Source organism: Gopherus evgoodei, chromosome 1 (genome assembly GCF_007399415.2).
Source record: "Gopherus evgoodei ecotype Sinaloan lineage chromosome 1, rGopEvg1_v1.p, whole genome shotgun sequence".
Lineage (NCBI taxonomy): Eukaryota > Metazoa > Chordata > Testudines > Testudinidae > Gopherus > Gopherus evgoodei.
In genome coordinates this window covers 144,736,885-144,759,380 of record NC_044322.1, presented here as the reverse complement: position 1 = coordinate 144,759,380, position 22,496 = coordinate 144,736,885, and the positions used below count along the sequence as shown (strand labels likewise).

General features: G+C 43.6%; 1 protein-coding gene and 1 non-coding gene across 4 annotated transcripts in view; both read right to left on the bottom strand.

The window, feature by feature from the left end:
• Nucleotides 1-22,496, bottom strand: part of POLA1 (DNA polymerase alpha 1, catalytic subunit) — a 347,695-nt gene that overhangs the window by 270,373 nt on the left and 54,826 nt on the right. For all 3 annotated transcript variants that reach the window (XM_030575194.1, XM_030575210.1, XM_030575203.1), the window contains 6 exons: nucleotides 22,355-22,484; nucleotides 21,754-21,873; nucleotides 18,891-18,987; nucleotides 16,389-16,513; nucleotides 11,265-11,414; nucleotides 10,902-11,024 (listed from right to left, as the gene is read on the bottom strand). In XM_030575194.1, the coding sequence (XP_030431054.1) occupies nucleotides 10,902-11,024; nucleotides 11,265-11,414; nucleotides 16,389-16,513; nucleotides 18,891-18,987; nucleotides 21,754-21,873; nucleotides 22,355-22,484 (745 nt within the window). The remainder of the gene's footprint in view (nucleotides 1-10,901; nucleotides 11,025-11,264; nucleotides 11,415-16,388; nucleotides 16,514-18,890; nucleotides 18,988-21,753; nucleotides 21,874-22,354; nucleotides 22,485-22,496) is intronic.
• Nucleotides 18,049-18,182, bottom strand: LOC115644623. Its single transcript, XR_003998559.1, has one exon.

Genomic DNA, 22,496 nt, shown 5'->3' with positions numbered 1-22,496 from the left:
GAGAGGTTAAGGAGAAGAGTAAGGTAAGGAATGAGATTGTTAAAAAATGGGTACTCATCTTCTCGGAACTGTTGTTCTTCAAGATGTGTTGCTTATACCCATTCCAATGAAATGTGTGCGCACGCGCTACGTGCACAGCCATCGGAAAGTTCTTCCCCTAGAAGCACCCATCAGGTCAGCTGTGGAACTCCCTGAAGTGGTGCCTTCGTGGTGCTCAATATATGATCCTGCTGACCCGGTACCTCCTCAGTTCCTTCTTGCCGGTTACGCTGACAGAGGGGAAAATGGGCAGGTTTGGAATGGATATAAGCAACACATCTCGAAGAACAACAGTTACGAGAAGGTGAGTAACCGTTTTTCTTCTTCGAGTGATTGCTCATATTGATTCCAATTAGGTGACTCCCAAGCCCCACCAAGCCAGTGGGGTCGGAGTTATGGAATCGCTGATTGGAAAGTCGCTCTGCCAAAAGCTGCATCATCTCTGGCATGCCAGATGATGGCGTAATGAGAAGTGAACATATGTACTGAGGACCAAGTTGCTGCTCTGCAGATTTTTTGTATCCCAACCTGGGCCAATAACACTGCTGAGGAGGCCTGAGCCCTCGTGGAGCGTGCTGTAAGAGCCAGGGCTGGTATTTTGGCCATCTCATAGCATGTGTGGATGCATATCATCATCCAGGAGGATATTCTTTGAGATGAGACCGGGAGTCCTTTCATCCGATCTGCCACCACTACGAACAACCGGTTCAACTTCCTGAACGGCTTAGTGTGCTCGATGTAAAAAGCTAGTGCTCACCGAACATCCAGGGAGTACAGCCTCTGCTCACGGTTATTGGCATGAGACTTAATATAAAAACCAGGCAGGAAAATGTCACAACTAGTGTGGAAGTGTGACACAACCTTAGAAAGCAAGACCAGGTGAGGCTTGAGTTGCACATTACCCCTGAGGAAAACCACAGGAGATGGGTCTGAGATAATGGCCTTTAACTCAGACGCACTCCTTGCTGATGTAATGGCGACCAGAAAAGCTACCTTCCACAACAGACAGAGAAGGGAGCAAGTCACCAGCCGTTCAAATGGGGGCCCCATTAGCCTGGAGAGGACCAGGTTAACATCCCACATGGGGACAGGATGTGTGATCTGGGGATGTAGGAGTTCCAGACCCTTGAGGAACTGACCAATCATTGGACTGACGAAGACCAAGCGTCCAGTGCGCCTGGGTGGAAGGCCAAGATAGCAGCGAGGTGTACCTTTGTGGAGGATGCTGCCAGGCCTTGCTGTTTCAGGTGCAGAAGGTACCCTAAGATGAGAGGTACAGATGCCTGAAGAGAGGGTGTACGACGCTGGTCACACCAACACGTAAATTTTTTCCACTGTGCGAGGTATGTGGTTCTAGTGGAGGACTTCCTGCTGCCAAGGAGGACCTCCCTTACTTGTTATGAGCACAGAAGTTCCATGGAATTCAGCCATGAAGATTCCAAGCTGTGATGTGGAGGGACTGTAGGTCAGAGTGATGAAGATGACCGGGGTCCTGAGTGATCAGGTCCAGGAAACAATGTGATTAGGGCATCCACTTACAGTTTGTTAAGGAAAGTCAGCGTGAGTGACTCCATTAAGGCCTAGGCCTGCCATCAACTAAAAGCAAGCACATCACGTACCAGGGTCACGGAGGAAGGGCAAAAACATAATAAAACCACAAAAAAGAAAAAGAACAGTAAATAGCACCATTTAAGGAAAGTCTAATATGCAAGATAACAGCTTGCCTGAGCGCTAGCCAGCATAAGGAAAATATTTAGCTGTGATAGGTTAAAGATAAGTAAATGGCTTGTTTATTGGCTAAGGCTTACAATGCATGAGGGCAACATGCATTGCTAAAAAGGCATATAACCTCTTTGTAACCTGCAGCCAGGGTCCCTGCCCTGACTAGCAGGGGGGCACCACGCTCGAGCACAATAAAAATCTGGTATTTGGACCACTCTGCATATCTTTGGTTTTTGTGCCTCAGCCTAGAAATGAACTGCGCGTGGCCTATTGGTGTAATTCGTAACAAGTTCCAGGAGCATGATGTACCAATGTTGCTGAGGCGATGCTGGTGCTACCAGAATTCTGTGCCCTGTCTGTGACGACCTTAAGTAGGACCTTGTGCACCAGAGGGAACGGGGAAAAGGCATAGAGCAGGCAGTCTCCTCAGGGTAGCAGGAACGCATGATTGAGCCTGTGTTGTGTTTCTGGAAGGAGCAGAACATTGGGCACTTTCTGTTGCTCTGGGTGGCAAACAGGTTGACCTGGGGAAACTCCCACCTTTGGAAGACTAGATGTATGACACCTGGCCGGATGGACCACTCGTGATTGCAGAAGAACCTGCTGAGGCAGTCCGCCAGTGTGTTCTGAACTCTTGGTAGATAGCCCACTCCATTCACCTGAAAGTATCCTATGCAGAACTCCCACAGCTAGAGGGCTTCCAAACATAGGGGAGAGGACCAGGCTTCCCCTGCTTGTTGATGTAAAACATGGCAGTGGTGTTGGCTGTCAGAACTGTTATGCACTGATTTTGTAGTCGGACCTGAAAGGCCTGGCATGCTAGTCTCATTGCCCTCAGCTCCTTGGTGTTGATATGGAGGGAGAGCTCATCCCGTGACCAAATGCCTTGCATTTGGAGGTCTCCCAAGTGTGCTCCCCATCCCAGAGCTGATGCATCTGTTACTAAGGACAAGGAAGGCTGAGGGCTGTTGAAGGGGATTCTTTCGCACACTGTCTGAGGGCTTAGTCAGACCCTGGCCTTGCACCTGCCATTCCTGCCCCTTCTCCTATAAAAGTCCTGCCTCAGCCAAGGAGGATAGGAGCGCTGCTGCTGCAGCTGAAACTGGATATGTTTACATTGGGTTGCTGGGGTGTGCATACCCAAGGATTTCACGGTAGCCCTGGAGTCCTTTAGACTATGCTCTATAGTCAGTTTGCTCCGCAAACAGACCTCCCCCATCAAAAGCAGGTCCTGCATGGTCTGCTGAACCTCAGGCGGTAGTGCCAAAGCCTGCAGTCATGAGCTATGCCTGATGGCTATCCTGGAAGACACAGTGCACACCACTGAGTCTGCAGCATCCAGTGAAGCCTATAAAGAAGTCCGTGCCACCGTCCTCCTCCACTATCGCTTCAAAATCCTCCCTGGACTCTGTTGGAACCAGCTCCTTAAACCTGAGCATCAAAGTTCCAGGAGCTGAAGCTGTATCTACTCAGAATTGCCTGCTGATTGGCAAACCTGAGTTGCAACTCCCACGTAGAATACACTTTGCGCCCAAATAAATCTAGGCACTTGGCATTCTCGGACGTAGGCACTGGGGCTTGTTGTCCCTGCCTCTCCTTTTCGTTTGCTGCAGCCACTACCAATGAGCAAGGCTGCGGGTGTGCGAAAAGGTATTTGTACCCCATAGATGGGACGATATACTTCCTTCTCCACATCCTTCACAGTGGAAGGGATGGTGGCTGGGGTCTGTCAAATGGTCTTAGCAATGGCCTGTACAGTCTTGATGAGGAGTAGAACCACTCTTGATGGACCTTCCGGGGCCAGGATGTTGACCATCAGGTCCTTCAACTCCACCACCTCCTTGGCCTGCAAGCCCATATTTTGTGCCACCCTGTGAAGGAGGTCCTGGTGGGCACAGCTGTCTATGGGATGCGGTCCAGAAACAGAGGTGCCTGTGACCACCTAGTCCGGGGAGGATGACAAGGAGGCTAATGGGCAAACAGGGTCCTCCTGACTCTCTTTGTCTCCAGAGGCCTCCTGTCCTGCCTCTCTGTCGGAGCCAACCACTCCTGGATCAGACTCAGGAACTGGAGTTGGTCCCAGGGAAGATCAAGCAACCGGTACCTCCTCAGCATCCCTAGGGGTGGGACGACTGGCCGATGCCACCAGTACCCACAGTTCAGAAGTCATCGAATGGGAACCTTTGGATTGGGCACCCTGGGCCTGGAGGTATGCCCATAGGGTCCAAAATGGCCACTGCACTGGTCCCTGCCGCTGTACAGACCATGGCCCTGCCCCACCTCAGGCTTTTCACGGCCCAACCAGTACCAGTCACCCTGAGTATCTGGACTCCCTCTCTGAGTCCGAAGACAGGAACCAGGACTGCGGTGGTCAGGGCAGTGCCAAGCGGAGCTGGACTGGGGAGTAGTGTCACGAGGCTGGGGAGTGGTGTCTGGGTTGGATGGCAATTGCACCTCCTCAATGACCTGGCTCAAGGAGTCCAACAACACCGGACTAGTTGGTCCCCTTTGTGGAGCCCAAGTCAACGGTGCTGGCTCCAAAGTCTTCGGCCACGGGTATTCCTGTCTGGAGCATGCCCCATTGGAGCAGGGATGCCGCGGGTCTCTCTGAGTCCTTCCGTGGTGCCACTTCTACCATTGCCACCAGGGCACCGCGCACCAATGAGCTCGGTGCTGGATCTTGCCACTCCGGTGTAGGTTGTGGTCCGAGTGCCGCCTCCATAAGGAGCTGCTTGAGGCAAAAGTCTCGCTCCTTTTTTGTTCTGGAGTTAAACTCTTTAAAAATTCTGCACTTGTCTCCTTGGTGTGCTCCCCCTAGAGCTCTTAAGCAGGTGACTCGGGGGTCACCCCTTGGCATGGGCTTGTTGCAGGACTTGCAGGGCTTGAACCCCTGGGACTTAGGCATGTAAGACCCCCAAGGAGAACACAGTCAGGGTGGACGGTAAACCCCCCAGCCCAACAGCTAACTAACTAAGAACTAAGAATTAAACAACTACAAAATACAAACAGTCTGAATAGAAGCTAGGGAAACGTGCAGTGCTTGCAAAGCAAGATGCCACAGTTCCAACAACCGTCACTGGTGGTAAGAAGGAACTGAGGAGGTGCTGGGTCGGTCAAAGGGAAGGTGTTGGATAGTATTCTGCACCTCCCTAGAGAAGAAGACCAATGGTTGCAACCGCAAATCCCTCTCGTAATACCAGTGACCAAGCTTCTGCATGCTGTATCTGCCATATCAACTGCAGCCCCAAAAGCCATTTTCGAAACCCTCCTCTAGAAGGAAAAGGAACTAGGTTCTGTCCTCAAAGAAAAGTTTGTCCTGAAAAGCCCCCAGTCTGAAGCAGTTATTAAAGTCATACTTGGCTAGCTGGGCCTGGTAATTGGCAATGAAGAACTGCAAGCACACAGAGGAGAAGACCTTTCTCCCCAGGAGATCCAGTCTCTTCAAGCCCTTGTCTGATGGGACATCCCTGAGGTACTGAGACCTATTGCAGGCCACGACAGAATATACCACCAGGGATTTGGAGCAGGATGGGAGAATAGGAATTCAGCTCCCTTTCCCAGACCAAAATAGCATTTCTCTGCCGCCTTAGGTGTGGGAGCATAGGATGCTGGGATGTGCCAGACCAATCTCACCAGTTCCAATATGGCCTCATTAATTGTGAAAGCCACCTTACTTGAGCATTAAAGCTGCAGAATGTCCAACAGTCGATGGTTTGGGTCTTGGACTTCCTCCAGAGATATCTGGAGAGCACTAGCCACCCTTCGCACTAAAGTCCTGGTATTGTCTATGGTCTTTTGGTGGGGGTGCCACATCCAGGGAAGAGAGGAGATTTCCGACTGAACTACTGGTATCTGTGCTTCTAGTTGAATATCATCCTCTTCCTCCTACACTGACAGAACCAGTTGTTTGCACAAGGAGGAGGAGTCAAAAGGCTCCTAGGTGGATCCCAGATGTCTGGAATAGGGATCCTATGAGACCCAATAGGGCCAGAAAGAGGGGCCAACTGTTTGAGGGGATCATTGGTCTCCTAGGCAGGTCATGTTCATAAGGGTAGCAACCATAAGTCCTAGATCACCTGTCCAGGCTTTATTCAGTCTGTGGAGATGAAGGAGGGGTCAGCTCATCAGACCCATCTGAATCCAAAAATCAGTCCTGTTGTAACAGCAGAGCAATTAGAACAGGGCAATCCTGCCTGATGGCTGTAAGAAAGAGGGTTTCTGAGACACCAAAGGAATATAGTCTTCTGGCGTAGTAATTTCCCACAGGGGGGCTGGGCGAGCGAAGAGAGGAGACTGCGAGGAGAGGAAGAGATCCTCTGGGGCCATATAAGTCTCTGTGCATCCTGGTGTGCAGGGAGTTCTGATGGTCAGCATCAATGGTTCCAGTACATGCCTGGTTGTAGAGCGTGTTTTGGGCAGATGCATCAGAATCAAAAAAATCTGGAGCTGCACTTGTAGCTGGCAGATGCAGGAATAATTTGTATAGTGGGGGTGCTGAGAGCCATTGAACCAAATTGTAAACCCAGTATATGACTGAAACCACTTCAAGCCAGGGGGGTGCTGCCGCAGCCCCAACAACTCTAGTTCCAGCATCTATAGGAAAATGATGGTCCTTGTGTTTCAGTACCAGAGTCTCCAATGGAACCAGCAGATCCTTCTTCCTACACACCTTACTCTCCATCCTGGTGGGTTTCTGCGGAGCCAGTTACTTGGAAGTCTTTGTGTAAGGGCTCGCCTGACTCAATAGGCTTGGGGAAAGGAGTGCACCTTTTATGGACAGTCGTAGATGGGGATCTGTCCTTGCATCTACGAGAGTGTCCCTTACTCTCATGGGAAGCCCTTGAGGAAGTCTTTGGGCACATGCTCAGAGGAGAGCTGCTCTTTTGTGAGGCCAATGTACAGTGGAGTCTTCCTGGCCCAGATCAGAGAGGCCATTAAATGAGAGGTCTTCTCCATTAAATGTTTTCTAATGCAAAGCTCATTGGTGGAAATGAACAACAAATGCTGCACAGCACCAAAATGTGCATCTTACCCAGACAGTAGAGAGAAAGAGAGAGTCACTGTTTGTTTCTGACAGCGAAGGATCTAGGGCAGGAGATGCAGTTTTTGAAGCCGAAGAGTCTGGACACATGTTCTCTCTGGCTTTGGCATTTCAGAGAATCTATAAAATAAGACTTAAGTAGTTATTCTTTAGCTTAGTTCAGTTGGTCCTAGTGTCCCCATGGGGACTCCAGGCCAGGGAAACAAACTACACTAAGACCAACTGAACTAAGCTAAAGAATAACTACTTACAATTTTATTTACAGGTTTTCTGAAATTCTAAAGCCGAAGAGGACACTGGATCTTGACTCAGACCATGCGAGGGTAAGAAGGAACTGAGAGGATGTTAACCTTATACCCTCGCTCTGGAGCATAAGGAGATCCACTGCGCAAGTGTGGGCCAACAGACACTGCTTGTTAAAATAAATAAATAAATAAATATTAAAAAATAAAAATTAAAAATCGCTGGACTCAGGCTCATACGTACTCACATGCGGAATACACGTAAGGACCAGAATTTGAAGAACTGACTCTTACTTGTCCAGCAGGAAACTGAAACTCTGAAGGAGGCTCTGAAGGATAGAGCTTTGCACTGGAAATGGTCATGGCTATATGTAAATTATAAAAAATGTCATGTGTGAAGAATGTATGCACATATAGAGACAGCCTCCTTCAGCTCAAAAGAAAAAACCTGGAGACACAAGACAGAATTTAAAAAGTTTTCCATCTTGAACATCCTTAGGTTTTTGTTGAAAAATTTGAGGTCTGTTGCATCTTCCACTTCTATGAGGCATCTCAAGCAGAAAAGCACCACAAAAGACATGCTGTCTTTTGAAGTAGGATCCATAGGCCCTCCTACAATGTCTGACTGATGGTAAGGACTTCTTCAATTTCTCTGAACCATAAAGCACTACTTTTGTCTAACACCTGAATATTTAGAATCAGCTAAGAACTCTTCTGCTTGGGCCTTCAAGCATCTAGGTCATAAAAATCATACTGGATGTCAAAGCTCTAGTGGAAGTGTGGATGGCATCCACAAAAGCATCCAAAAATGCAGCTACTAATGAGATTTTAAGAGGATCTGTTTCCCAGCTTATGTTCCTCTTTCTCCCCCGTATATTTTGGGGAAGGAGGCCTGACAAGCTGCCCCATTCAGATCAGCTCTGGCAAAACATGCAGATAGACCAGAGGCCCAGAACGCCACAACAGATGTTGATCACCTTCCCCAGCTCAACAGGAAATGGAATGAAGCCTATTATTTCCCTGCTGCCACAGCTCAGAGGAAGAGGTTAGAAAAGGAAGAGAGTAAGTAAGGTACTATGCCTGCTTCCCTTTGTTTTATTTTTCAACTAACTTATTTGGGCTTTTTGATTTCACTCTCTTCTTTCCCCTGCCCCTCCTCCCCAGCTCCCTTTCGCAGAAGTTGGTGACAAGCAGATGCTATCTTTTCTCTCTTTGACTACCAGTGTCTTGGAATTTGGGTAAATTATTACTAAAGAATTAATTTAAAAATTTGAATAGGAAATTTGAAATTAACCTGACTGGCAAACTTCATCCTTTCACTTAATGTACTGCAACATGAATTTCTGGAACTTATCTACAAGTTGGGGTGGAATAAAGAAGAGTAATTCTGCCCCTGTGGTCCAGTTTTCTGGCCAAGAAGGTGGGTCATTTGAGGAACTAACTGGAACAGTAAAGAACAATGAACTGGAGGAGATGCCACTATGTGGAAAGATCACTGATCTGGGGTCAGAGCCAATGGCAACCAAGTTGGCCCCAGACAGAAGCTTGACAACTTTTCTGTTGTCCCACAAGAAACAGCCTTCTTCCCAGAGGCTCATGAATACATAAGTCAAACACATCTGACTCTCCACTGGAAGGCTATTTGTCAAAAAGGCTGGAAAAGAGTGACCCTATACTTACTGTCACTGGTCTGCAGAAAGCTGGTTGATCATGTGGTACTGCTTCTCCTAGTTTCCAGTTGCTAAATTACAGTACAAGACAGCTAAAATTACATTAAAACCTCTCCTATTACTTTTCCACGCAAGCAACTGCTGTAGTTACCACGAGAGAAGTAGCCCATGAAACTCATTAAGGTTGTTTACACTATGAAGACGTTTCAGAACCACTGTACTATAATCCAACCCAACAACGCCCCATTTGGATGGCAAATACTGCAGAGAATCGTGTGTTGTTTTTTTAAATCCCATTGGATTACAAAAATTATTCATGTAAAATATATCTACTGGTCTTCAGTTTTAGCAAACACTAGTGCTTATAAACATTTAAGGCTAGATTTGACTTGGCAGTGTTCATATGTTTTCTCCCTTTTCAGAAAGCATTTTTCTTCCACAATATATAAAACTTGTACAAATAAGTTTGTGATACTATGTAATATTTCAGATTAAAACTAAAACAATCCCCCCCAGATATTCTATATCATAAAAGAATAAATTAAAAATCATGGAAGATCAATTTAAAAGGATGTGTACTCAACGATGGTCACAGTCATTTATTGACGAGATTGAAAGTCTTAATTGTTTAATGATCTCAAGGTATCTATCGCCATCTAGTGAATAACCACTACAATTACTACACTAGTCACTTTACAAATTACAGTTTATTTGTTGGAATCACATATACATGAAATTCATGCTGCTCAAATTTCCCCACTGAAAGCTAACCTACACATGCCTGCAGTTGTACCAGTCTGTACTGAGTTTCCAACATGTCATTAACTAATTACAGTTGTGTCAGATGGGATCTGAAGCAGAGATTCTGTTGATGGTGTATGTCAGAGGTCAGCAACCTTCGGCACAAGGCCCATTGGCCATGAATGGAGAACCATGGCCTCTGGGAGCTGGGGGGAGCGGGGCATGCCTGCAGACGGGCAATGTAAACAAAATGTCTCATGGCCCATCAGCAGATTACACTGACGGGCCGCATGCCGAAGGTTGCCGACCGCTGGTCCATGTGCTGCACCTCTCACGTGCACAGCTATATTGCCCTTCATAGAAGGAATTTCTGCCACATCACATGAAATTCTTTTGCCATTAAATCCAAGCATGCATATGAGGTCATTTCTGCACTATCAACATGATTTCAAACAAGTTTTTGAAGAATAATATGTAATCCTGGAGTTTTTAGCCAGCACAACACACTTGCGTGGTCCAACCTACTTCTAATATGTCATCACAGCCAAACCCGATCTCATCAAAATACTACTAATCAAAGTTAATAATATTGACAGCTTTCCAGTACTTTACACTATATGAATTTCCAACCTCAGATTCGGTGTGAAAAACAAAAATTTCTCCAAACATATTTACTGTGCAGCCCTCAACTACAGGATGGTTTGACAACACAGTAAAATGTAGCACTTCAAAATCTGACCTACATCGATTCAAGATACATTCCCTGGAGATATTTCATATCATCTTGTTTACCTATGCATGTATCATCAGGTGCATAATCATAAGAAATATCATTTAATCACATTTCAAAGAAAAACTTCTTATATGTTACTTTAAATTAGATCCCTAGGTCTTTTCCTGAAATTAATTTTCTCTCAACCTCTTGTTTCAGACAGCCCACAGCTCCTGCTACTGATAGTAATGCTAATATAAACTGCATTAAGTGGCTGCCGAAAACCTAGGCAACAAGAAGTTAAACACATCAAATGGTTTAAGAAACTGTCCCTTCTAGCTAGAACTCATGGACTGCAGACTAATTCAGGTATAAATTTGTTCAAAACTGTATTTGTCTTGTAGTTCACTTAAGAAGTTGGCACAATAAGTGTCTGAATCTGAAATACAAGATATTTCTCAAGGATACTAAAATCTTTAGTCTCATTCACACCAACCATTCACAATAACCCCTTGGAAACTTGGAATTTTATTTCCTAATCAAATATTTTCACGTTCTTTTTTGTAAGCTTAAATGCAGTTGCTAGGATGCTCGTTTTTTAAAAATAACGAGAAAAGGAATATTTGTTTTGATGGGAAGACAGACAGAATAATACAGATGTCATAAAAGAAGAATGAAATCAAGGTTTTTATTAATCAAATGTGTCCATTTTAAAAAGCTATTTAATGACTCACCTCTCTCCCTTTGTGTGTCACCAAAGCAGCCAAAGGCTTGGCATAGAATCTACTGTAGGAAAACCCCAGACAGCCATACATGCTATTAGCTGTAAGCTTCAAAGCCTTCTGCCTGATATCATACTGAAAAGGAACATAACCAGTAGATTAATCACCATAAACCAGCAAACATAAGTTGAATGCAATATTATCAAGTACTCACAGTTATTTCTGACACCTATCACCTCTCTAAACCACAACAGAGCATCTTACAATTTGTTTCTAACCTCCATTTCCTATTAAAGTAATCACTCCTATTCTGTAGTCTGACCAATGGACTTAAATAAGTTAGTGAAGGCAGAGGAGGTCTTCCCTAAAACACACCTGTAAATAGAGGTCAGGATTTAAATCCGTCTGTTTCATTAATTGCTTGACTTGTCGCCTTCTCTCCACCAGCTTTCTGATCTCTTTAGGCAAAATTCCCATTTCTAGAGATGGATCTGGTAGTTCTGGAATTTCTTCTTGCACTCCATCCTGTCAAATGATCATTTAGTTTATCAAATATTTGCTTTAAAAGTAGATTTTAGTTTATTAACAAGCAAGAACATGAAAAATTTAGTTTATTTATTTCTGCAGAGTAAAAAAGAAACTGCACTCACAGTACACAGTTTAAGATGGCAGAAGTGAAGGTGGTTTTCATGCTTTTCAGCTGTATTAATTTGGTGCTGCAGAACCACCAATAGGTAACCCCAGAATTTGCAAGTCTGTTTTTGTCTATTCACTGCCAGTACACTAGCAACTCTTCTAATACACCCCAAAAGACTTGGCTCTCAGATGTCACACTAGGAACAGAAACCAAAACCTTCTGGGGTATATGAGCACCACTGTAAGAAGACAGGTTAAAAATGAATTGTTTCAGAGCCGTAGGGACAAGAGTTTCAGATACCAATTCTACTTGAAGGAAAGAAAGTCTCTATCAGCTTGTCTACATGATAACTTAGTTTGTGGCAAGATAGGGTGTAAATCTACCTCACACTAGCTTGCCACGCACTAATTGTTCATGTGAATCCTGCTGCTGCACCCTAAAAGTTCCACAGCGCACTTTGATCTACTTCACTTTGACACAGGAGCAGGATACAGACAGATAATTAAGGTACAGCAGACTAGTGCAAGCTAGATTCACACCCCAGCTTGCCACACAGAGTTTGCATAAACAAGCTCTAAATCTCCAGGTGAAAGAGTTAGATAATATTAAGTGTGAAGATTGGAGGGCAGCATCTGGAGGGGTGACGATTTCACATTTTGCTTCTCAGGTGAGTAATTCTGACTTTCATATTTAAATATTATTGGAAATGGTTATGAGAGTTATCTTGAATGATATTGCCTTCCTGATTCTCACACCACCTCAGAATTTGCTTCTGAAAGGACAATGACAAGCAACATGGCTTCTCACTTAAGCTGTGTACAGAGGGAGTTATTCTAACTTGAATGCTTTGCCAATAAAAGCCATAATGAGATAACTCCCACAAGTGATTCCTCTCCCCTTTGCAAGCGCATACCTTTTTAATAAATAAAGAATATCTGAAAGACGCATAAATCACTTTACATCTCAATTTCAGTGTGATAACTGTGTCCACATTGGAATTTAAAGCACAAAAATACACTCTATTTTCAACTTTATTCCTTTGAGCTTTGAAAGGGAATGGATGTTTAAAAACTGTGTTCTCAGGCAATACTGCTAAGATGAAATAAGTGTTTGCCAACCTATTAGAGCAGGGACAAAAAGTATCACAAACAATGGACGCCTTTGCAAACAAACACTTTTCAAAAAAAGGGCAGCTTTATATATTATTGTTTACAGCTAAGAGACAAAAGAATGTATTTAAATCATAGAACAGAATATCAGGATTGGAAAGGATCTCAGGAGGTCATCTAATCCAACCCCCTGCTCAAAGCAGGGCCAACCCCAACTGAATCAGCCCAGCCAGGGCTTTGACAAGTCTGAGCTTAAAAACCTCTAAGGAAGGAAATTCCACCACCTCACTAGGTAACCCATTCCAGTGTCATCCCATTTCCATTAACCTGAAGTTTCCTAATACACCTATCAGGGAAAAAAGCACTCTTACTGTTTCAGGGATTTATAATTAAGAAAACACTGCCTGGCTTTGCAAGTTACAGACCAATATGTAAAGTCAAGGACAGCCTTTACCAACAAACTGTGTCGTTATTGGCCTCATAGGGATGGGGTACCTACTGTGCAGCAGTTTACACATTTACAAATACTTTCTGCTACATGCCCATGGATTTTCTTCGGATCCAAACACTCCAAATTAAGAGATGTACATAACTGTACAGATATAAACCTTAAAGGATTCCAACTTTTAAACTGTGCCTGCATGTGAACATGGTGGCAAAACTACAAGCACTTTCACGGGCTTCAATTAATCAGGCATTAGCCTATGAGACAAAAGTGTCAGAAGTGAAACGATACACTCCTTACTAACTTGAGAAGAATGAACCGAAAGTTTCTATGTTAACGAAGGACACTTATGTATAATTATCACCACAAAAGAAAGAAAAAAAAAAAAAAAACCTAAATGTCAACAGCCCAGAAAGTTATATAGCTATTGCTGAAGATGGACCCTTCAGAAATGTTATGTTCTTTGATTTAACAGTTCACCCTGATCTAAAAGATAACCAAGAGTCACCTTCAGGCAGGTGGATTTAAAAAACAAACAAACAAACAAACAAACATTTAGAAAAAAAATCAGTTTTTAATTTAAATTAAATTCAAGTTTAGTCTTAAAAAATAAAACCTACTGAAAATTAAATCTGACACTGACAACCCATGTTAGAGCTTAAATGATTTTAATGGACTATACAAACAAATACAAACAAAAAACAAACTATGTTTACTGGCAAATTTTAAAGAAAGTCACACCACTGAACTGGTTGAAGTCACTGGCTAAGCAAAGTTTATTGAAGTATTAAACTAGCTTTTGACAGCACAGCGTCTTCTGCAAGTGCAAATAGAATTTTTTTTTCATTTCAGTTTATTCAACTAGTTCAATTCAACAACTAGCTCACTCAAAGTTAAGAAACCAACTGGGAACTGAAAAAGCAGAAAAGCTTGTTTTCTTCTTCCAATCTCTGAATAAAAACCAAGGGCTTGTCTATATAGCGCCAACAAAGTGCACCAGAGGGGTGTGATTTGTAAAGCACTCTAATGTGTTGCACTCTAACTACCCTGGGTAGACTCTGCTGTTGTGTTCCAGAAGGTGCCGAGTTCATGTTTACATAGTCCATTAACGTGAACTGGGTACTTTTTAGTGCACACCAGCAGCGTCTACGTGGGGCAGTTAGACCATAACATGTTAGACCTTTACAAATTACACCCGCTCTGGCATGCTTCGCCGATGCTGTGCAGACAAGTCCTAGATGTGAGAAGATCAGATCTCCTAGTGTAAAATCTTGAAGGACATGGTGATCAGAAACAATCAGTTCAATTCACTGAGTATGGACAATACCTTTTTTGTTTAATAAATCAGTTAGTTTTAAATGCAAAACTGTTTTAAATCAGTGTTTTTTCTTATGTATCCAGCACATTTAAGGTAGTTTTATTTATTTTAAAAAAAAAACAAATGCTGATTGTGAATTTTTAACTGAATTTGAATTGCCACCTATATAGAATTTCACCCAGATCACATGTAAAAAGTTAATCACCTAATAAATGATTCACCATTCTCTAATATAATACAAATATAAAAATTAAGCATCTGAATAAATGCAAGTTACACTATATAACTGCTTAAATAACTGTATATAGATATATAATGTATCCTTCTGATTGCAAAAAGAAGGACCAAATGACGTGTGAAGGATATATTTAGTTGCAAAATCAATGTTTTAATGGTTACCAACCAATGAGAATCAACCTTATTTTAGGAAGATAATCATGTTTTGCGTTTGTACTTTTTAGTTAAAATTGATTATTTAAAATTAGTAAAAATTTGTGATTTAAATAGCTTTGATTTGAATCAATTCATTCTACCTGCACCCCCCAAATGCAGCAGGCACAGAACAGGCTTCCTGAATTGATACACTGTTTATTCCATCATTGAACCCAACTGAAGGGGCACACTGTCAGTCTGGAGCTCAAGTACCTCATACCATAGAGACAGTCAAACACCCCTGGTGGCTCCAGCCAATTCATATTCTCCTGTTAAACATTTTTGGTGTTCAGGACTGTAAAACAGAGTAGGCCCCATGGAGCATACACTGTGCATCAGATAGCCAATACACTCCAGAGACGTAATACACAAGTGAAGGTCCAACCTCACAGCTCTATCGATTTCCCCCAACCTCCTTTGGTAAATTGCAATTGAAAGGTTTCAGAGAAGAAATGTTTTTATAAGGAGAAACATGAATAAGGAGGGTGTTTGTTCAGCTGAACAGAATGGGGGAGTTCCAAGCATAAAAGGACTGATATGGAAATATGAAAAGATTAGCATAGAAACAGGGCCGGCTCCAAGGTTTTTGCCGCCTCAAGCAAATTAAAAAAAAAAAAAAGCCACAATCACGATATGCGGCACTTCTGAAGTGGTGGCGGTAGAGCTGCCACCGTCTTCGGCAGCTGGTCCTTCACTCAGAGAGAGAGAGAGAGAGAGGGACCCGCCACCGAATTGCCGCCGAAGAGCCAGACGAGCCACTCCTCTCCGGATGTGGCCGCCCCAAGCACCTGCTTGCTGGGCTGGTGCCTGGAGCCAGCCCTGCATAGAAGGAGAATACAAAAGGCAAGTTTAGAAAAGCAGCTTGCAAGGAACTGCAGGAAGAAATTAAAACAGAGATGTAGATACAGGTGGAGTGGTGTAGTGACTAAAAGGGGAGAAGGATTAGAAGTGTGAATCCAAGTGTGAAGACAAAAAGAAGCCCATGGGAGAAGGATGGAATGGCAAGACAGGAAGTTTATTTCTGTAGTCCTCTTGCATCTGTACAAAAGCACATGTATGGAGGTCAGGGATGAGGGGAAAAAAAAACATTTCATTAGTTTGGATGAGAGATAAGGCACAGAAAAGGGATTTAGCAGCAGAAAAAAGGTGGATTGTATGGAAGTTGTAGAGGAAGAAGAGACCAGATTAACTAAGCCCTCAATAAATCCTCTTGCACGGGAGAGGATAAGGAATAGAACATGCCAGGGGTGCAAGCATGATGAGTATTATTGAAAGGAAGTAGATGCAACAGTTACAGATAGCACATTCAAGGAGCTTGGAAGCAAAATGACAATTCCCTAGATTGCGTTCTTTCTTGCAGCAATGATTGTCCTCCTTGCAGGTTTGGAAATCACCTAGCACATAGTGAGTGCTACCAAAAATAAAAATAATGATGAGAGGGTATTAAGATAAGTATGTAGGATCAGTTTCCAGTCAGGATGCTATTACAATTTAATTCACATGAAACACACTGAAGACTTGAACCTCAAATCAGAACATTAATAAAGCACACACAAACCTCTGCCCTTTTCTGTACATCTGATGACTCTCTCTGCACTGTGGTAAAACATATGTTGAACTCCTGGATAATTGAAGGGTACAAGCTGTTGAAGTCCAGAAGCAAAATAAATGTGTCATAAAAACCTGAAATAGAATACAGAGTAGAAGGTATAATACAGAGTGAGGAACCATATACACCTCTACCTTGATATAACGCAGGCTCGCATACAACGCGGTAAAGCTCAGACACACTGCTCTGAACAGCGTGTTAAGGGTGCCAGACCAGGACGGGACTAAGGGGTTCAATAAGGGGCAGAGGGTCTTGGGGGTGGTCAGGAGATCCCCCCCACAGGGTCTGGGGGGCAGGTGTTGTGGGAGGGCACTTTTGGGAGCCCTGGAGTCCCAGATGGTCTGGGGGGCCGGGAGCAGCCCGCTCTGCTTCCCTCACCCCAACTCCAGCTGTGTTGCTCAGGGGAGAGGACTTGGAGGAAGGGACCCACCCCCCCGCACTCACCAGCAGCAGCAGAAGCAGAGCAGCCCAGCCCCAGTTAGCTCCACTCCACCAGCTCCCAGGCGCAGCACTCCGCTTCCCGCCACAGGTGAGTGCAGGGGGCATCCTTTCCCCAACCTCCCCACACTCACCTGCAGCAGGAAGCGGAGCGCCACAGCTGGGAGGTGGCAGAGTGGAGCGGGCTGGGGCCGCGTCACTCAGCTTCCCGCCGCAGGTGAGTACAGGGGGCATCCTTTCCCCAACCTCCCCGCACTCACTGGCGGTGGGAAGCGGAGCCGCTTGGCCCCAGCCAGCTCCACTCTGCCAACTCCCAGCCATGGCGCTCCACTTCCCGACGCAGGTGAGTGCAGGACCTTTCCCCAGCCGCTCCCCAGCGACATAGCTGGGACCACGTCTCTCCACTTCCCACCGCATGTGGGGGGGGGCATCCCTTTTCCCAGCCTCCCCGCACTCACTGACAGCGGGAAGCGGAGGGTTGCGTCTGGGAGCTGGTGGAGTGGAGCAGACTGTGGTTGGGCTGCTCCGCTTCCCGCCACTGCCGGTGAACGCCTGTCAGAGAGGAGGGTGGCGGGGGGTGGATAGGGGTCGGAGCAGTCAGGGGACAGGGGGGTTGGGTAGGGGGCGGGGTCTGGGGGTGATTAGGGATGGGGGTCTCTGGAGGGGGCAGTCAGGGAACAAGGAATGGGGAGGGAAAGCAAGTTTGATATAACGCAGTCTCACCTATAAAACGGTGAGATTTTTTGTCTCCTGAGGACCACATTATATCAGAGTAGAGGTGTAATTATTCATCCCCACTAGGTACCTGATCCAACTCCCACTAAAGCCAAATGAAAGATTTCCATCGAGTTTCAGAGCCCAATTCAGTAACTATAAATAAGAAATTTGACTAATATGGATGCATCTGTAGTGGGGGAGGAGAAGACTTCACACAATGAAGTGGGGAGATTTGGGAGAGGGCTGTGAGTGTCAGAAGCTTTTGCAGGAAAAGAAGTAACCCCCACTCACATATTACATGGCTGAACCCAGACTAAGCTGAGTGTTGCCAGTCTACACTGTGTTCTGTACAAGCTTGAGAAGTAGCTTGGATTCAAAGACCAGTGCACTACATGATGTGTCTAACCAACAGTCCTAAGAAAAGGTTCAGATGTGCTATTAGCCAGTGATTAATGAATGTCAGAAGTGGAACGATCTAACCCCTCTTAACTTGTCAGGGTTAAACAGATAGCTTCTGTATTACTGTAGGATGCTTTTGTACAGTTATCACCATATATAGGAGAAACTAAGAAAAACCTTAAGCATCCATTAACAAAACATACACATCCTATACACCAGGGATCGGCAACCTTTGGCACACAACCCGCCGGGGCTGGCGGACTGGGCCAGTTTGTTTACCTGCCGGCCGAACCTGCGGATGCAATCACATCTCCCACAGGCTGCGGTTCACCGTCCCAGGTCACTGGGGGCAGCGGGAAGCGGCGTCCAGCACATCTCTCGGCTCGCGCCGCTTCCTGCCGCCCCCATTGACCTGGAAGAGCAATCGGCTCAACCTGTGGAGGCGGCAGGTAAACAAACCAGCCCAGCCCATCAGAGAGCTTACTCTGGTAGGCCGCATGCCAAAGGTTGCCCATCACTGCTATACACAATCAAAACACAAAAAACCCTAATTTCTCCCTGATGCTGCATGAAAGCTATACTACTCTACTGACAAACAAAATTAAGCATTTTTTCCTGTTTGTTCCCAAAATGAAAAGCACATATATATAAAGTTACTTCTGCATCTATATCCTTACAAGAAAGTTGTGCTACATTGCTTCTCCCCTTCCTCAAGATTCTGGTCTTTCTACTAATCATCATTCTGGATTTTTTTCCTTTCATTTACAAAGGGCTTGGGGATTTTCCCTGCCTTTTGCTATGAAACAGTAATATAATAGCATTTTAGTTTAGCTGGAGCGAACCTTCACATTTATGAACCAATACACTGTTATGAGCAGTAAAATTGCCAAATCTTACCCACTTTCGGATCCAAGACTAGACCCCCAGCATATGCTGCCTTCTTTCTCCCTATCTTTGATTTATTCTGATTTTCAACATCTTCATCTTCATCCACCTGTATGTGGCATAAAAAATTCAAATATCTAGCCTCTTTTTAAAATAATATCAAGTTTCTAACTTAGAAGTCTTAATTTACAAAAAAAAATTGGAATGAGTGGGATAAGAATGGAGTTTTTTCTAACAGACATCTACTAAATGAATATTTTTATCAATATCTTGATTAAGGATCTTTCCATCACAAAACTGCACTACGATCCAGTGCTCTGGGAAGAGACTGATCACAAGAGATTAGAATCTTTTAGGAATCGGCACCATGGAACAGAGCATTAGTTATGTTGTGTGGCAAATGGTGGAGAGAAAGTGAAGTTATTTTAAGAGATTATTGGGTTAATTTAAGCCCAAAAATCTAGTTTACGAAAATAGCGTTTTTAAAAAAATGTAACACTTTAGATCAATAGCAATGCTTGCATTTTTTTTTATTCTGATAAGAATTTTTTTTATGAATTAAACATTGCCTCAGTGTAGTAGTACAAGTTAGGGAGAAAGTGAAACTGATTATAATCAAACCATGAAAGTGACTGCTGCTGTTGGGTGTCTGCTGTATGCCGAGAATGTCCCTGGTATAGTCTGAATCTGTTCTCCTGGTGATGGACTCAACATGGGTGCTTCCACTACAAAACCCAGTATGAACAGAGCGAGTTGCATCACAGTTCGCTCCTTTCTGCTCATGCTTGGCACCATATCAGACTTGCTGGGCTTATCATACAACAATTTTTTCCTGTGCTTCTCTTTGTGTGAGGATACTATGCTCCTTCCTGAGCTCCTACCCCACTGTTCAGCGCAGTCCTTTTTGATGCCAAAGTATCACTTTCCCTACGGATATCTTTGAAGTTGCTTATCTGCCTGAGGGACCGCTGGACAACACAGGTCTGCCCATTAGACAGGTCTTGAAGCATAGCTCTTCTGGAGCCAATGCCACCTTCATGGATCATTCCAGAAGAAAGAGCTTCAGCCTCATATCTTGCAACTTGAAGTCGTTGAAGAGAAAGATAGGCAGACCAAGCATCTGCTAGGGATATGGAATTCTCCCAGGCAGACTAGGCACTTGCTATGTGAGTCTTTCAGGAGGATTAAGCCCTCAAACTTCCACATGTAGTAAGCAAGGACCTAGCTGAGGTCCAACCTGTTAGACTTAGCTCAAGCTAAACTTCAAACCTCCTAAGAATGAGGAGCACAGGGTACATGTGCACCCCTGTACACTGCTAGTAGAGAAAAATCCAGTCTTGCTGTGACACATGGCTAGAAAGGGTTCAACATCCTGCAAAATAAATAACCCTGACATGCGGGGAGATAATGTTTGTGGTTTTGTGTATTTACGTATGTATGAGTAGGGTCAACAATGCAATCAACAGTCCCGGTCTATGCTGCATTCTGATAATTTAGAGGTCAAAAGAACATCCTAGCAATTAAATGAATTGTAAACACGGGATCTCTCTCTTTTAAATGTATAGCAAATAATCTGTGAATGGTGGACGAACAAGCAAATTGCCTTACGTTAATTCTATAGTGATGGACCTCCTTCAAAGTCATCCTAATAACCTTTTGTTCCCTGAGGAACTCCAACTTGTCAAAGAGAACATAAAAATGTATAAAAGATCCTTGGGTCCCGATTCTGTCATCTCAGATCTGCTTAGGCTTCATCAGAGGAAATTGGAGTCACACGACTGAGGTCCCTGTTATGCTGGTATGCCCTGAATATGATATTTGGACATTGGACTATAACCTATGAACTATTTCTAAAAACTCTTTGCAACTACAAAGCTCACCATCTCTGCTATGAATCTGCACCTAAAATGAACTGAACTCGTGTCTGTATGTATATTGAACTTTTAACCATACTCTCTCTTTTGTTTAAGAAATTTTAATTTAGTTAATAAGAATTGGCTGTAGTGTGTAATTGGGTAAGATCTGAAACATTCATTAATGTGTTCAATCCTTTGGGATTGGTAGAACCTTTTCTTTTTTATGATGAAATGAAATGTTCAGAAATCATCGTATGTGACTTAGTGCCTGGATGGAGGCCCGAGGCTGGATCACTTTAAGGGAACTGTGTTGTTTGGACTTCTGAGTAACCGTAAGGTAGTAAAGAAGCTGTTTTATGCTGGCTTGGTAAATCTAAGTATTGGAATATCCACCAGCTTTATGGTGATTGTCCCATTCTTTGCAGTTCACCCTAATTGACTGACCACAGCCGGCCCCCACTGAGACACTGGTCGCATTTGCACGCAAACTGCATGCACACCTATAGTGGGACACATACGTGAAGAAAATATTAAGAAAGTTTTTTCTGAAAACCTTATTAGTATCTATAAGGGTCTTTTCAACAAGGGAGAAACTGACTGGTTCACAGAAAAATAAAGGAACTGACTATATACCAAGAACCATTAGATGTACAAATTAAACACAAAAAAAACTGAAAAAAATATTTGATAAGATTACTGAGCTTGAAAGTAGTAAAGTGCTTCTGTAATTATAGTCGGTAAAAAACTTCAGACAGCAATGTGTTTTTTCAAGCTGACAGTGTCCCTTTAAACCACAGGCTTTTCACTTCACATTTATGACATCAGTTGTTATAATATCTTGGGAAAAGTTCTTGTTGATCTGACCACAAACTATTCCTGTGATTGGATATAATTACTTTGTCATGTTTTCATAGAGAAAATGATGTGCAAAGGAAAAGATATTACTGTTTTTATAAAAATATATCTTAAAAAAAATCATGGAAGCAGCAAGTCAAAACAAGAATACATTTGGGACCCACCAGCTTCTGCTGAGGCTTTTTAAAAACTTGCTTGTCAGGCACAATATAGTCTCTCTCGTAAAAAGCATGAAGTAGCAGGAACTCATTACGCTCCGATCGACCACCCATCATTGTCCTTGACTGTGGGGGAAAAAAAACAGAAGAATTCAAAACAAACTAGAAAACGCAAAATACTGATGCACAAAAATGAATTAAGACCGATTTCAACCAGATACAGTCTTCTCACATATGCTTTTTTTTTTTTTTTAAACACAAAGTAAATATCCATTTTCAAGTTTATGTAATTTTGTTTGTGGGGATTTTGCACCATACATAAACAGGTTTACCAAATGATTCAACCATCTGTCCATTTTCACCTAAAATACTTTCATAGTAAAAACTCTCTAATGTTAGAGGAAAAAAATCCCATGGAGGTCATCTAAATTTGAATGTACTCCAACTAATAGTTTTCATCTCTTTGAAGGACAAAGGATGTACACTCTTCACAGTACCTAGTTAAGAAATTTACAAGCACTGACTCAGATTGAGCATTAATCATACCAAACACAGAAAGCACAAGGCAATAGTTGCTTTTTAGGTGAAGGGAAAGAAAACAAATTACCATAACATTCCCAGAGATGTTTGTAATCTGCAGAGCTAGGGGAAGAACATTCAGCTCACACATGATTTGCAGAATGAATCTGGCATCTGTCCAGGTGTTCTCCAACATGTATAGTAAGTGAGAAGAATCACTGGGAAGAGAG